Source organism: Acomys minous, assembly GCF_964271855.1.
Source record: "Acomys minous genome assembly, chromosome: 2".
Classification (NCBI taxonomy): domain Eukaryota; kingdom Metazoa; phylum Chordata; class Mammalia; order Rodentia; family Muridae; genus Acomys; species Acomys minous.
The window spans coordinates 78,563,520-78,576,111 of NC_140484.1; the positions used below are offsets into that span (position 1 = coordinate 78,563,520).

General features: G+C 38.3%; 1 protein-coding gene across 4 annotated transcripts in view; it reads right to left on the reverse strand.

The window, feature by feature from the left end:
- LOC311592594 (phospholipid-transporting ATPase ABCA3-like) overlaps positions 1-12,592 on the reverse strand; it is a 99,634-nt gene that overhangs the window by 64,304 nt on the left and 22,738 nt on the right. For 3 of the 4 annotated variants that reach the window (XM_084773198.1, XM_084773200.1, XM_084773199.1), the window contains exons 5-8: positions 11,783-12,042; positions 9,716-9,832; positions 8,532-8,649; positions 4,156-4,329 (exon numbers count right to left, since the gene is read on the reverse strand). In XM_084773198.1, the coding sequence (XP_084629324.1) occupies positions 4,156-4,329; positions 8,532-8,649; positions 9,716-9,832; positions 11,783-12,042 (669 nt within the window). The remainder of the gene's footprint in view (positions 1-4,155; positions 4,330-8,531; positions 8,650-9,715; positions 9,833-11,782; positions 12,043-12,592) is intronic. The other variant, XM_084773201.1, reaches the window with a different exon arrangement.

Here is a 12,592-nt window from a genome sequence, read left to right on the forward strand (position 1 = left end):
TGACAGCACTGCTGGAAGGACAAAAGAAAGTCACCAAAGGAAGAAAAGAAATGCTTTTCTCTTTCTCCTCCAGAACGGGAAGGAATGCTTCAGGAGGCAGGATCCAGAAAGAACAGCAGCTCAGGAGGCTCATTGGTTCTTCAACTTTGCCCTTTCCCCTTGAAAACACCCAGGAACACTATATCTTTTAAAAGAAAAGGAAACAACATCTCTAGTCATCAGAGAAATGCAAATCAAGACAACTCTGAGATTCCATCTTACACCCATCAGAATGGCTAAAATCAAACATTCAAGTGACAACACATGCTGGCGAGGATGTGGAGAGAGAGGAACACTCCTTCATTGATGGTGGGAATGCAAACTAGTACAGCCACTTTGGAAATCTATCTGGTGCTATCTCAGAAAACTGGGAATAGGGCTTCCTCAAGACCCAGGTATTCCACTCCTAGGAATATACCCAGAAGATGCTCCAGCACACAACAAGAAAATTTGCTCAACCATGTTCATAGCAGCCTTATTCATAATCGCCAGAACATGGAAACAGCCTAAGTGCCCCTCAGTAGAAGAATGGATAAAGAAACTGTGGTACATTTACACTATGGAATACGACTCAGCTATTAAAAACAAAAAATTCCCAAAATTTGTGGACAAATGGATTGAACTAGAAATGATCATAATGAGTGAGTTAACCCAGAAGCAGAAAGACTCAAGTGGTATATACTCACTTATAACTGGACACTAGCCCAAGGGACATGTCCCATGAAAGTCTGCACCTACCAGGAAACTGGGATAGAGGTGAGGACATCCTATTGAGACTCTAGTTGAGAAAAATATAGGGGATAGGCAAGTAGGTGGATCCAGAGGGTCCTAGAAACCTACAAGAGGAACATTATGATGGGTAGATCTGAGCCCAGGGGTTCTGCTTGATCTAAGGTACCAACCAAGGACAAGACGTGCAGTCATCATCAAACCCCTACCCAGATCTAGCCAAGGGACAGAACATTCTCCACAGTTAAGTGGAGACTGGGCACTGACTCTCACAGGATCTCTGGTGCCCCATATTTGGCCATGTCCCTTTGTTGGGGAGGCCCAATGGCACTCGGAGGAAGGATAGCGGACTACCAAGAAGAGACTTGATACCCTAGCACCATATTCAGGGGGAGGAGGTCCCCCTCAGCCACAGTCATAGGGAAGGGGGATTGAGGTGAAAGTGGGAGGGAGGAAGGAATGGGAGGATGCATGGGATGGAATAGAAAATGAGATGTAATATGAATTATTTTATTTTTCAATAAAAATGTGTTATTAAAAAAAACCCAATCAAACAAAAACAAAAAAGGAAACAATACAAGAAAATATTCTGTGGAATCAAAAAATTATCAAAATTTTATTCATTTTGAGAGGTAAATCCTAAGTCAAAAATCACAGAAAAACTAGGAGTCTACTTGGTAACTTGCTATCCTTCTTCTGAGTGCCACCAGGCCTCCCCATCCAGGGGACATGGTCAGAAAAGGGGCACCAGAGTTCACGTGAGAATCAGATCTCACTCTCCACTCAACAGTGGAGAATATCGTGTTCGTCGGCTAGGTCTTGGTAGGGGTTCGAAGTTTACTGCCTATTTCTCCTTGGCTGGTGCCTTAGTTTGAGGAGGACCCCAGGACCCAGATCTGCCTGTCATAAAGTTCTTCTTGTAGGTTTCCAGGACCCTGTGGGTCCTATTATTTCCCCATTCTTCCATGCTACTCTCGCCTAAAGTCTCAATAGGATGTCCTCTCCTCTGACCCACTTTCTCGGTAAGTAAGGTTTTTCATGGGACGTATCTTAGAGCATACATAGGGGGAAGAAGTCTCCCTCAATCACAGACATAGGGGAGGGGAGAAGGGGGGAAGTGGGAGGGAGGGAGGAATGGGAGGAAACAGGGGAAGGGCTAACAATCAAGATGTAATATGAATAAATTAATTAAAAAAAAACTAGGAGTCTAAACAGACATCTCAGGAGACTTTCTGTAAGCTGATGTCTTCCTGTCCCACATAAAATTGAGTTCCTGAAAGATAAAGTTTATAACAGAGAAGAGACAATAACCAACATAAATTTGATAAACCTGATAAAAATAAGTTATTAGAAAACTAAAAGGTTGTGCTTTTCCATAAGAAACCAATGGAAATATGAGATGTAGAAAAAACAATGTGGGCTTAATGTGTCCTGCAAAATAAGAATTATGAAAGTATAAGTAAATAACATTCCTCTAATTGGCTACTAATTAAAAGGTTTTTATTCACAGTTGAGGAAATTAAGTATTCTTAATTCTTCACAGTAATTGAAGACTAGAACACGAATTTTACTTAATTCTGACAATGGTTTTTGTAGAATTTAATGGAAGTGACCCTGAAATTCCGACGTAACCTGAATGACTAAACAACAGCAAGACAGGGCAATACCAAACATTAAGAATTAGTATGTGGCTGGTGTGTGGCTCCAGCCTTTAATCCCAACACTGGAGGCAGAGGCAGGAAGATCTTTGTGAGTTTGAGACCAGTCTGGTTTACATAGTAAGTTCTAGGCCAGCCAGGGATAAATAGTAAAATCTTATCTCAGAAAAATCAAATCCCAAAACGACAAACAAACAAACAAACAAAAACCCAACCCCCCAAACTAGCATCAAATCATAAAAATCTTGTGACATTGATATTAAATGACTTTTACAAATCAGTATATTATAAGTGGGATCATCTGTTTGATGGCTGTTATAATATAATTCAAATTTAAGCCATATAAACACTTTATGAGACAGTACTTTTATAGTTTAGCCATTTAAAAAATAATCTATAGTTTTGCTGTGTTCAGGATGGTCTCAAACTCTTGGGCTCAAGTTCCATCTTTACTCCCTAAGTGTTGTTTTAAATATAAAATTGCAATTGTTCAATTTTATCAATGAAAACTCAGAAGCCAGATGCTGGGGTGAAAGCCTACTAGCTCAGAGAGGCAGAGAAAGCATCCAGCTGAGCTTCCTATTCTGCTCACGTACCAGAAGTAAAAAGCCCCTTCTCCTCCACACTGTCTTAAATACCCTTAAACCCAATGTCCCTCCTTTCTACTTCCTGTGTGTGTCTCTATCCATCCCCAGACTTCCTCTCACTCTCTCTGTTTTTTCCGCATGTTCACTTCCTGACAATCTGGTTGTTTGTTCCTTCTCTTGACCTAGGATTAACTTTATTTCATCCTATTTACAGAAAGGACTTGGATTAAGGGTGTGTGTTAGGGCTCAGCCACACCACATGCATTTGCTTACAGTAAACAAGGATCAAAGACTGAGCCATACCACAATTAGAAACAGGTTTTTACAGTTCACTATCTTGGGATTCACAATAGGATAAAATATCCTGCAGCATCTAAGTAACTGGGATAGAGGCATTGTCTCCTTGCCTGTTATAGGTTGTTAGTACTTTTGCAAATAGGAAATTATTTTCAGATTAATATGCACATATGACCACATACAGATCAACTGTTATGGATAACAGCAAGAACCACAAGCCATCTAAACATGGGCAAAGAAGTGGCCCATTTTTTATTTATTACTAAACAATTACAAAAAGAATAAAAGCATATCCTTGCATAAGGATAAGTTCAAGTTTTTTTAATAAGAGAATAAAAATAATAAGCTCTAAAATGATTTTATTTGACAGTGTAATTTCACAGAAGGAAAGATGGAACAATTTGAGCTTTTGATTTTCCTTTTAACTTTTTGTTCATTCTTCAGTAATTTCACACACACATACATGCACTTAGGACACATCCACTGCTTCTTCCCATCGCTGTCATCCTGACTTCTTCCTCATCCCTCTATTAACTTCATATCTGTTTTTCCTTTTATAACCCTTGAATCCAATTAGTGTTGTCTACACATACATGTGTGCAGGGCACCATCAGCTGGAACATGGGCAACTTACCATGGGCCACAGTGCTAAAGAAAACGGACTTCCAGCCCCTGCCTATTAGCTGCCAATAGCTTCCCAGCTAGGGGTGGGAGCATTATATTTTTCATATTTTACATAATCACTTACATAATAAGCAAAATGTGGGAAATATAACACTTAATTACCTTCTCATCTCCTGCATACCCAGTTTGCTAAGAGCTGATTCAGCAATGCCAATACTCACCTTCTAGTTCCATCTTGATTAAAATATTGATCCCTAGAGCCAATGCAATATTTGCACTCAGACAGGAAGCCACCTTGGTAGTAAGGGCCAGCCCTTCATAGTGTTCAGAGATGAAGTTATAGGGAAAGAAACTGGCGAAAAACAGGAGGTTTCCAGCAGAAGCAGCCACATGACCTTCAAATAAGAAATCACAATTGACTTCTTATACTACAACAGAGAACTAACAAAGTTGCAAATACTTAGATTATGTTTTCAAAAAATTACTGTTTGCAGTCTTATCTATCAAACAAGACAGAATAAATGAACATGTATATAATTGTTAAATACTGGATGTTGTTAAGCCCACAAGCATGGGGTTTTATGATGGTAAATCTGCTATTTTCTGAATAGAAGTGGAGGGGAGTGGATCTGGAAAAGAGAGGTGTAGGGAAACCTGGAGGAGTGGAAGGAAGGAAAACTGTGTTCAAGATGTATTATAGGAGAGAACAATTTAAAAAGAAAGAAAAATAAATTCTCACCAAAATATTTCTAGAACACTAAACCAGTGTTAGTCAAGAAAGTAAAAAAATACCCAATAAAAGTGCAGGATCTTCCTAACATCACCATCAATCAGACAAGGCAGGAGCCTAAACAATGGAAAACAAATTTCACAAGCCAATCAATTGCTAATCTCTGAAATATATAAAGAACTCAAAAACCAGGCATCAAGAAAACAACCCAATGAAAAATCAGGGTACAGATCTAGACAGAATTCTCAAAAGAGGAACCTCAAATGGCTGAGAAACACTTAAGTTAATGTTCCAAATACTTAGTCATCAGGGAAATGCAAATCAAAATTATATTGAGATTACATCTTAAACCTGTCAAAATGGCCAAGATCAATAAAACAAGTGAGAGCTTATGCTAGTGAGGATGTGGAGTAAGGTGAACACTCATCCTTTGCTGGTGGGAATGGAAACTTGTAGAGTCAGTATGGAAATCAATGTGGCTGCTCCTCAGGAAGAGGGGAATCTATCTGCCTCAAGATCCAGGTATACACCCAGAGGACACTTCATCCTACCACAAGGACACTTGGCTCAACCATGTTCATTGCTGCTCTATTCACAATAGGCAGGAATTGGAAACAACCTAGATGCCCCTCAACAGATGAATGTATAAAGAAAATGTGGTAATTTACACAATGGAGTAGTATTCCCAGCCATTAAAAATAAGAAGAAAAAATTTGCAGGTAAATGGATGGAACTAGACATCACCATCTTGAGTGAAGAAACTCAGACCCCAAAAGATCAAAAGAGTATGTATTTGCTTATACGTGGATGTTAGCTGTTAAGTCATTAATAAGAAAGCTACAATCAATAGAACAGAGGTTAGTTATAGAGTAAGGGAGTAAGGAGTACAGGTAGATGTCATTAAGAAAGAGAAATGGAATAGAGAGTTATGAATGGGGGGGGCTAGAATGGGAGGATCAGATGGAAAGGTAGAAGGAAGAGGGGGACAAGGGAGGGAATATAAGGAAAGATAGTAATTCAGTGGATGCTTTCTAAAATATATGCATATGTGAAGGTGATTTAAATGAAATCACCAAATAATGGAAAGACAGAGCCCCAACTGGACATCTCTTGTCACCAAATGAAGCTTCTAGTACCAGGATTGGGTACATCTAATTGAGTTGTTAGTCAAAGGGATCCCATGAGAACCCTCAAACAAACCAGGCTGTTGCCAGGACTATAGGTTGTTCTCCACAAAAAAGCCCCATGGCTGAAGACAATACCTATACAACTCATTGAACAAGAGAAGTCAAGCTGGTGCCTATATAGAGCCTTCACACCTACATTCTAGTGTCTTTGGTACAGGAAGGTACTTTGCAGGCTACCAAAGGAGAAGCATAAACAATAACCCAGCTACGAACTCTCTGAACTACAATAGTGTCCTGCCTGCAAGATACGCTAGTGCAATAGTGCCTCAAAGCTTGTGAGAGTAACCAACCACTATCTGATTTGACTCATTCAATGATATGGAACCCATACTTGACACTGTTTGGGTGACCAAGAATCTGAGGTTAGATAGCCCAGGGATCTGGGTAAAACCTAATACTACTGCTCTTAAAAAAAAAAGGTAGCAAAACAGCGAGTATTAATGACACTCTGCTATACTCATAGATCAGTGTCTAACTCTGCCGTCATCAGAGAAGTATTCTCTTGCAGCATATGGGAACAAATACAGAGACCCCCAGCCAGACATTTTGCAAGGAATGAGAAACCTTGAAACACTCAATCTTAAATAGGATGTATCTATCAACCCCCCCTTCCTACCACGGCTCAGGAAACTCTATATAAGAAGAGTCAGAAAGAGTGTAAGAGAGATATAGGGGATGAAGAACACCAAGAAAACAAGACCCTCTAAATCAATGTGATTGACACACATATAAACTCACAGACTGAGGCAGTATGCACAGGGCCTACACAGGTCTGCACCAGATGAAGCTCTAGAGCTGAGAAGTGAAGTGGACACTTGCTTCCACCCCCAACCCATAAGCTATCTCCAATTGATAACCATTTGTAAACGAAGATTTAGTTTCTCCAAAGGGGTCTATTGGGGAAACAAACTATTCTTACGGGTAGGTTGTATGCCAAACAGTATGTGGTCAACAGAAAACAAACTCAATGGCATCTTTTGAGGTTCTTTTTTTTTTTTCATGTCATGTCAGGTCTCTTCCTTTTTTAAAAAAGTTATCTTATGAATATATATATCCTTTTACCCCAAAGTTTCTTTGCATGTATATTATGGCTTCCAGTTTAGTGCTTTTATGGACTTCCTGAGTGAGCAAAGGAGTGGGTCTTTATTTCTTTTGCCTTCTCTGGGTTTTTTCCCTTCTGTTTGTTTTGTCCTATTCCAATGTGTTAGTTAGGTTTTTATCTTATCATATTTTATTATCACCCACGTAGATACCTGTTTGTTTTCAAATGAGTGCCAGATAGGGGTGGATCCAGGTGGGAGGGAAACTGGGGAGGAAATGGGAGGAGCAGGAGGGGAAGTCATAATCAGGATATATTATGTGAGGAAAGTTTTTTTTCAATAAATTAAAAAAAGCCTATTGAAACATTATAACAGCAGTTGAGCATTTTAGAGGGCTCAGAAAAGCAGTGAATAATTATTGAACCAGAAACTAGCAAAAAGAAATGTAGTTCCTTTTTTGTTGCTTTTATGAGTTCTGTACTCTAGATATTAACCTTCCTCAGATGAATACCTGACAAACGATCCCTGAGGCTGCATTCTCACTTTACTCTGCAGCTTTTGCCGTGCAGGTATTTTAGTTAGTTTCACAAATTCCTGTTTATCCAATTTTGTTATTTCCTGAGTTATTAGAGCCCTCTTCAGGAAGGTATCACCTAGGCCTTATCTTGACAAGTACCTCTAGGTTTTCCTCCTGAGAAGACTCCAAAGTTACACTGTTCTGCTATTTCAATGGTGTTTCTATTACACATTTTGTCTCTGGTCTTATATAGTCAATTTATCCTTGCTGCATTTTGTCTTTATTTTTAAATATGTAAATTCTACTGCCCATCTCAATTTCACTTCTCTAATCCCTTTATCTCCATTTTAGTGGTTTTCCTCTGCTTTTGTGGTTTTCAAATTTATAATATATTTTTGATTCTTTCTCATAACTTTTTGTTCTTGGCTGAAATGTCTTTTTCTATAGTTGTGTGCACAGAATACACAAGTGCTTGATAACATATTTAAAATGGCTACTTAAATGGATACTTTCAGTAATCAGATCTCTTCACTTCAGTGTTGGTGTCCAGCAAATGCAACTTTTCACTCTTGTTTTGATTTTTCCAGCTCTTGGCATGATGAGTTTTAAAATCACATCCTGAACAGCTTGGGCACAGTAATACCCCACCAACTCTGTCTTAGGATTTTGTATTCAGATGATTAACACCACGTATTATTGACAGACTGAGCTGAAGCTTGCCAACGAAGATAAGGAGTTTGATTTCTCTGTTTCTAATACCTGTTTCTTGTACTTTTCTGTTGAGTCATTTAAGTTCATCTTTATAGAATGTCTAATTGGACCATTTTAGTGTAAGTTGATGACATCAATTATTATGTGAGTTTTCACAAAGAACCAGTAATTAGAGTCTTGTCATATGTTAAGTATTTGATTTTAGTAGCAATAAAAATTAACTTCTCCAGGAAGCATTGTGTGATTCTAATGTCACAACTTTACATCTTCTTTATATGTACACTGGATCACACTCATTTTTTAATGTTCTCTCTACCTCCTGTCAAGTTGTGTCAAGTATAATTCACCTTATGTGTTAGAATGCAAGGCAGGGCTTCTAGGTACCTAGAAAGAACTGCAGACACAGACTTACTTTTACTGAAGAGTGTGCTAAGCATGAAGGCAAAGCATATGGACGCAATGGCATAACATGTAAGAAAGACAAAGATGAAACTACAGTCACTGTAGCGCAAGATTGGCTCCTGTACAATCTACAATAAAATAAATCATGACATCAGGTAAGGTACACCATAACTAGTGTCACATAAACACAAGGAAAGAGACAAAAGTATGGTCCCTAGTGAAACAGATCACCACACTCAGCTGGTGAATGTAGAAGCAACCTCTTGTGTATTGTATGGGTGCAACAACTGGCAATTTAAAAAAACCTACGGCTGAGGCAGGAAATAGGTGGGGCATCTGGCAGGCAGAAGGGATTCTGGGAGAGAACCAGGCATGCAGGAGTTGCCACCAAGATGTGACGAGGACAGAGGATGGACACATGATGCCTAAGGCCAGGTTATGGGGCAGAATGTAAGTTAGTATAAATGGGTTATTTTAAGTTATGAGCTAGTCAGAGAAGAGCATATCTATATGGCCTACGTATATATAAAATAATAATTGAGTCTCATGAGTAATTATTTCCAGGGAGCTATTGGGGGGGGGTAGAAGAAAAATGTGGAGACCAACTGCTACAGGTGAGGCTAAAAGACAGGAAGTTAAAGTCTTACTGAGAGACTCAGTAGCATCTGAGTCTTCTAGTAGGGTCAAAAACAACCAACCAACCAAACAACCATTGTATTCTATTGTAAACCTCGCCTTTTACTGGACTATGTAGTAGACCCACCCCATTGAAACTTATCTGCCTGTGGGAATAGTCATTTGTCACATGTACTTACTGAACACTTGAAATACAGCTGGGACGGCTATGGAACTCAATGTTATGTTCAAAAAGACATTTTAAATTTAAATAAAAACTAAAGCATTACCAAAAATAGATTGTGTATTTCTTATAAAAACAACATCAGAATTGGGATGTATAGTAACACAAAACATAATAGATTTTGAAAACAATAAAAATAAGAATAAAACATTTAAATAATGGTTACATGGTAAAATAGTTTGTAAATAGTCAAGTTAAAGATACCACAAAAAGAGTTTTACTTGTTTCTCCCTAAGTTTTTTTTTTTTTAAAAAACTATAGTAGCTAGTTAAAATGTATTATTATATATGCAATTAGTCATATGTCTATTGGACAGCATGAAACAGGATACTTGCCTTGACAAACAGCAATACACATATCAAAAGGATAATGATGACATATAAAGGGAAGAACGTGAGGAAATAGCCAGCCCAGATGATCCAATTTCTAAGCCCCATTATGAGCTGGTATTCCTGTAGGACAGTCAACATAAACCAAGCATTATATATGTCATGGTGCTGACATGTGCTATTTTTGAATTTTTACTATAAAGGCTATAAAATGGTTAATATTATCTCTACTTTAAGAATGAGAAAAACCAATGCTTAGAAGCCTATTAAGATTATGCAGTAAGTAAGGTCAGTACTTCCCTTCAAATACCTTTCTTCCTGAATTTAGAGATCTTTTTCAATACTACATTTGGGATTTAAAGAATAAAAAACATTTCAAATTAGTATTTCAAAATTTATTTTATGGGCTTTTCCATACAACCTCCATGATTTATTCCTCTTAGCCTCTTACCCTTGTAAGTGCGTGTGTGTGTGTGTGTGTGTGTGTGTGTGTGTGTGTGTGTGTGTGTGTGTTTATGTATCTGTACATGTGTATGTGTATAGTTTGAATAAAGTTATGCTACTTGGAGTGATAATTCTCCCCAAAGCTGTAGACTAACAAACTCCACAAGAGCCCTAAGTGAGAGCTGGCATGGGAAACCTCCTTCCACTGTGGGATCTGAAGACTGAACTCAGATCATTACGCCTATGCAGCAAGCTCTTTTATCTAATGAACCATCTCACTGGCCTTTAAATTGAACTGTCAAGCACTAAGATATATAACCCCTACTAAATGCTTTACTTCCATATTAAGAGAAAAGCATCTGTGTAACTTTTTCCCGTACTGATATCTGCTTTCAAGATTTTTTTTTCATTTTTTAGCAAATTGACTCTAAGGAGTCAGTGTGTGCGTGTGTGTGTGTGTGTGTGTGTGTGTGTGTGTGTGTGTGTGTGTGCACATCTGTGTGCAGACATATGTTTATGTAATGTTTATCCCTAAAACCTACATAGTAGAGGGAACTAACTCTTGTAGACGTCTATATATGCTATGGCACATGCAGATATATACACTAAATATAAATGTGAAAAATGCCTGCAAAAACCCCAAGAATTTCAGTGTTTACAATGTTTAGAATATTAACAGTTAAAATCTCTGTCTGATATTTCCAACATCTATGTACCGGTGTTTGTAATTTTCTTGAGAATTTCATATATGAGTACTGTATTTACATTATTTTCATCCCTTCTTCTTCCCCCTCCAGCTCCTACTTTGTTCTCCCCCTCCCTCCCTCCCTCCCTCCTCTCTCTCTCTCTCTCTCTCTCTCTCTCTCTCTCTCTCTCACACACACACACACACACACACAACCTACTGTGTCTGTTCAGTTGTTGCTCAGATGAAAAGTGTTTAGGGAAGATCCCATGGGACCTAGCAGGAGGTTTCTTCCTGGGGAGGAAAACTGATTCTTTCTATCTCAGCAGCCATCTCATTGAATGTGACTTTTCATCTAGGGGTGGGTCTTTGTGAAATTTCCCCTATGTCCAACACCTGTGTCTTACCTATGTCTAATACTGATGGTTAATTTGTTTCTTTGGATTGTTTTTACTGTTTGTTGATTTTTGTCATTAAAAACTTGAACATTGTGAAAGTAAATGGATACTGTTGTTAATGGACCACTAGCGTTGGGACTTATGTCAATTTATCCTGAAACTAGGTTGTATGTGAAATTTGTTGCTGCTCTAGGTATAAAAGAGTTCAAGTTCATCTAGTAATCTTTTTGTGTCCACATCCTTGACTTCAGGTTTTCCTCTATGTTACTTTCCTGTTTAGTTTGTCTGTGGAGCTTTTCTGGCTTGGGAAGTTGGTATCATCAGGACTCACTCTTCTGTACTTGGGTCTCTTGCACTCTGCTGGAATCTAAACAATTTTCAGCAATGCTGAAAACATACATGGAGGTACCCTACTTTCCAAAAGATATCCATAGGCTGTATGTGCATGTGCATGCATACAAGTGTGTGTGCATACATACATACATATGTGCATACATACATACATACATATCCACATACTTTTTAACAGAAACTAAGTGATACTACCTTTAATCTTTTTTCCTTTTCCACCACAATGGACCGCATGATGGAAAACACAATGGAAGAGAACATGAGGATAAACATCAAAGGAATGAAAGGACTGGAAATCCAAAGTAATTTATCCTGAGGATGAGTTGGATATGGAAATCTCTGTATGAGAATGTCAGTGCTATCAAACAGCTTCTTCCCAGCAATCCTTTCATGATACAACATGATGCTCTTATCCAAGGCATGCTGTACCGCCAGGAATCCTTCCTTGATATACCCTGTGTAAGAAAACTCATATTCAAGTAACACAGACTAAGAAGCAACTCAGACATATGAAAAAGGAAATGCAAGTAATCTTTAGCTTTCAACCTACAAAACCTACTTTAGATGTGACATAAAAGGACATTTCTTTGGCTGAATATGATTTTTATATTTTCAAAATTAAAATATATTAGTAAAGCTGGCAAGCTTGCTAAATTTTCTACTTACAAAAAGAACGACAATATAACTAAATGTTGAGAAGATGATTTAAAAATATAAAGAAATGAAATCCCAGAACCAGAGACCACAAAAAGACAACAAACAAACAAACAAACAAAACCCACAAAACAAAGATTTCAGAAACTGGGTACCAGGATGATAGAAAAGTGCTGTCTAACAAGCATGAAGACCAGAGTTGAGATGCCCAGGACCCAAGAAAAAGACAGGTAGGTGTGCCAGCTTCCGTGTAATCCCAGCATCCAGGAGGTGGACATGGTTAACCCTGGTAGCTAGTCTAATTGAACTGGCAAGCTACAAGTTCACCAAGATATCCTATGTCAATATATA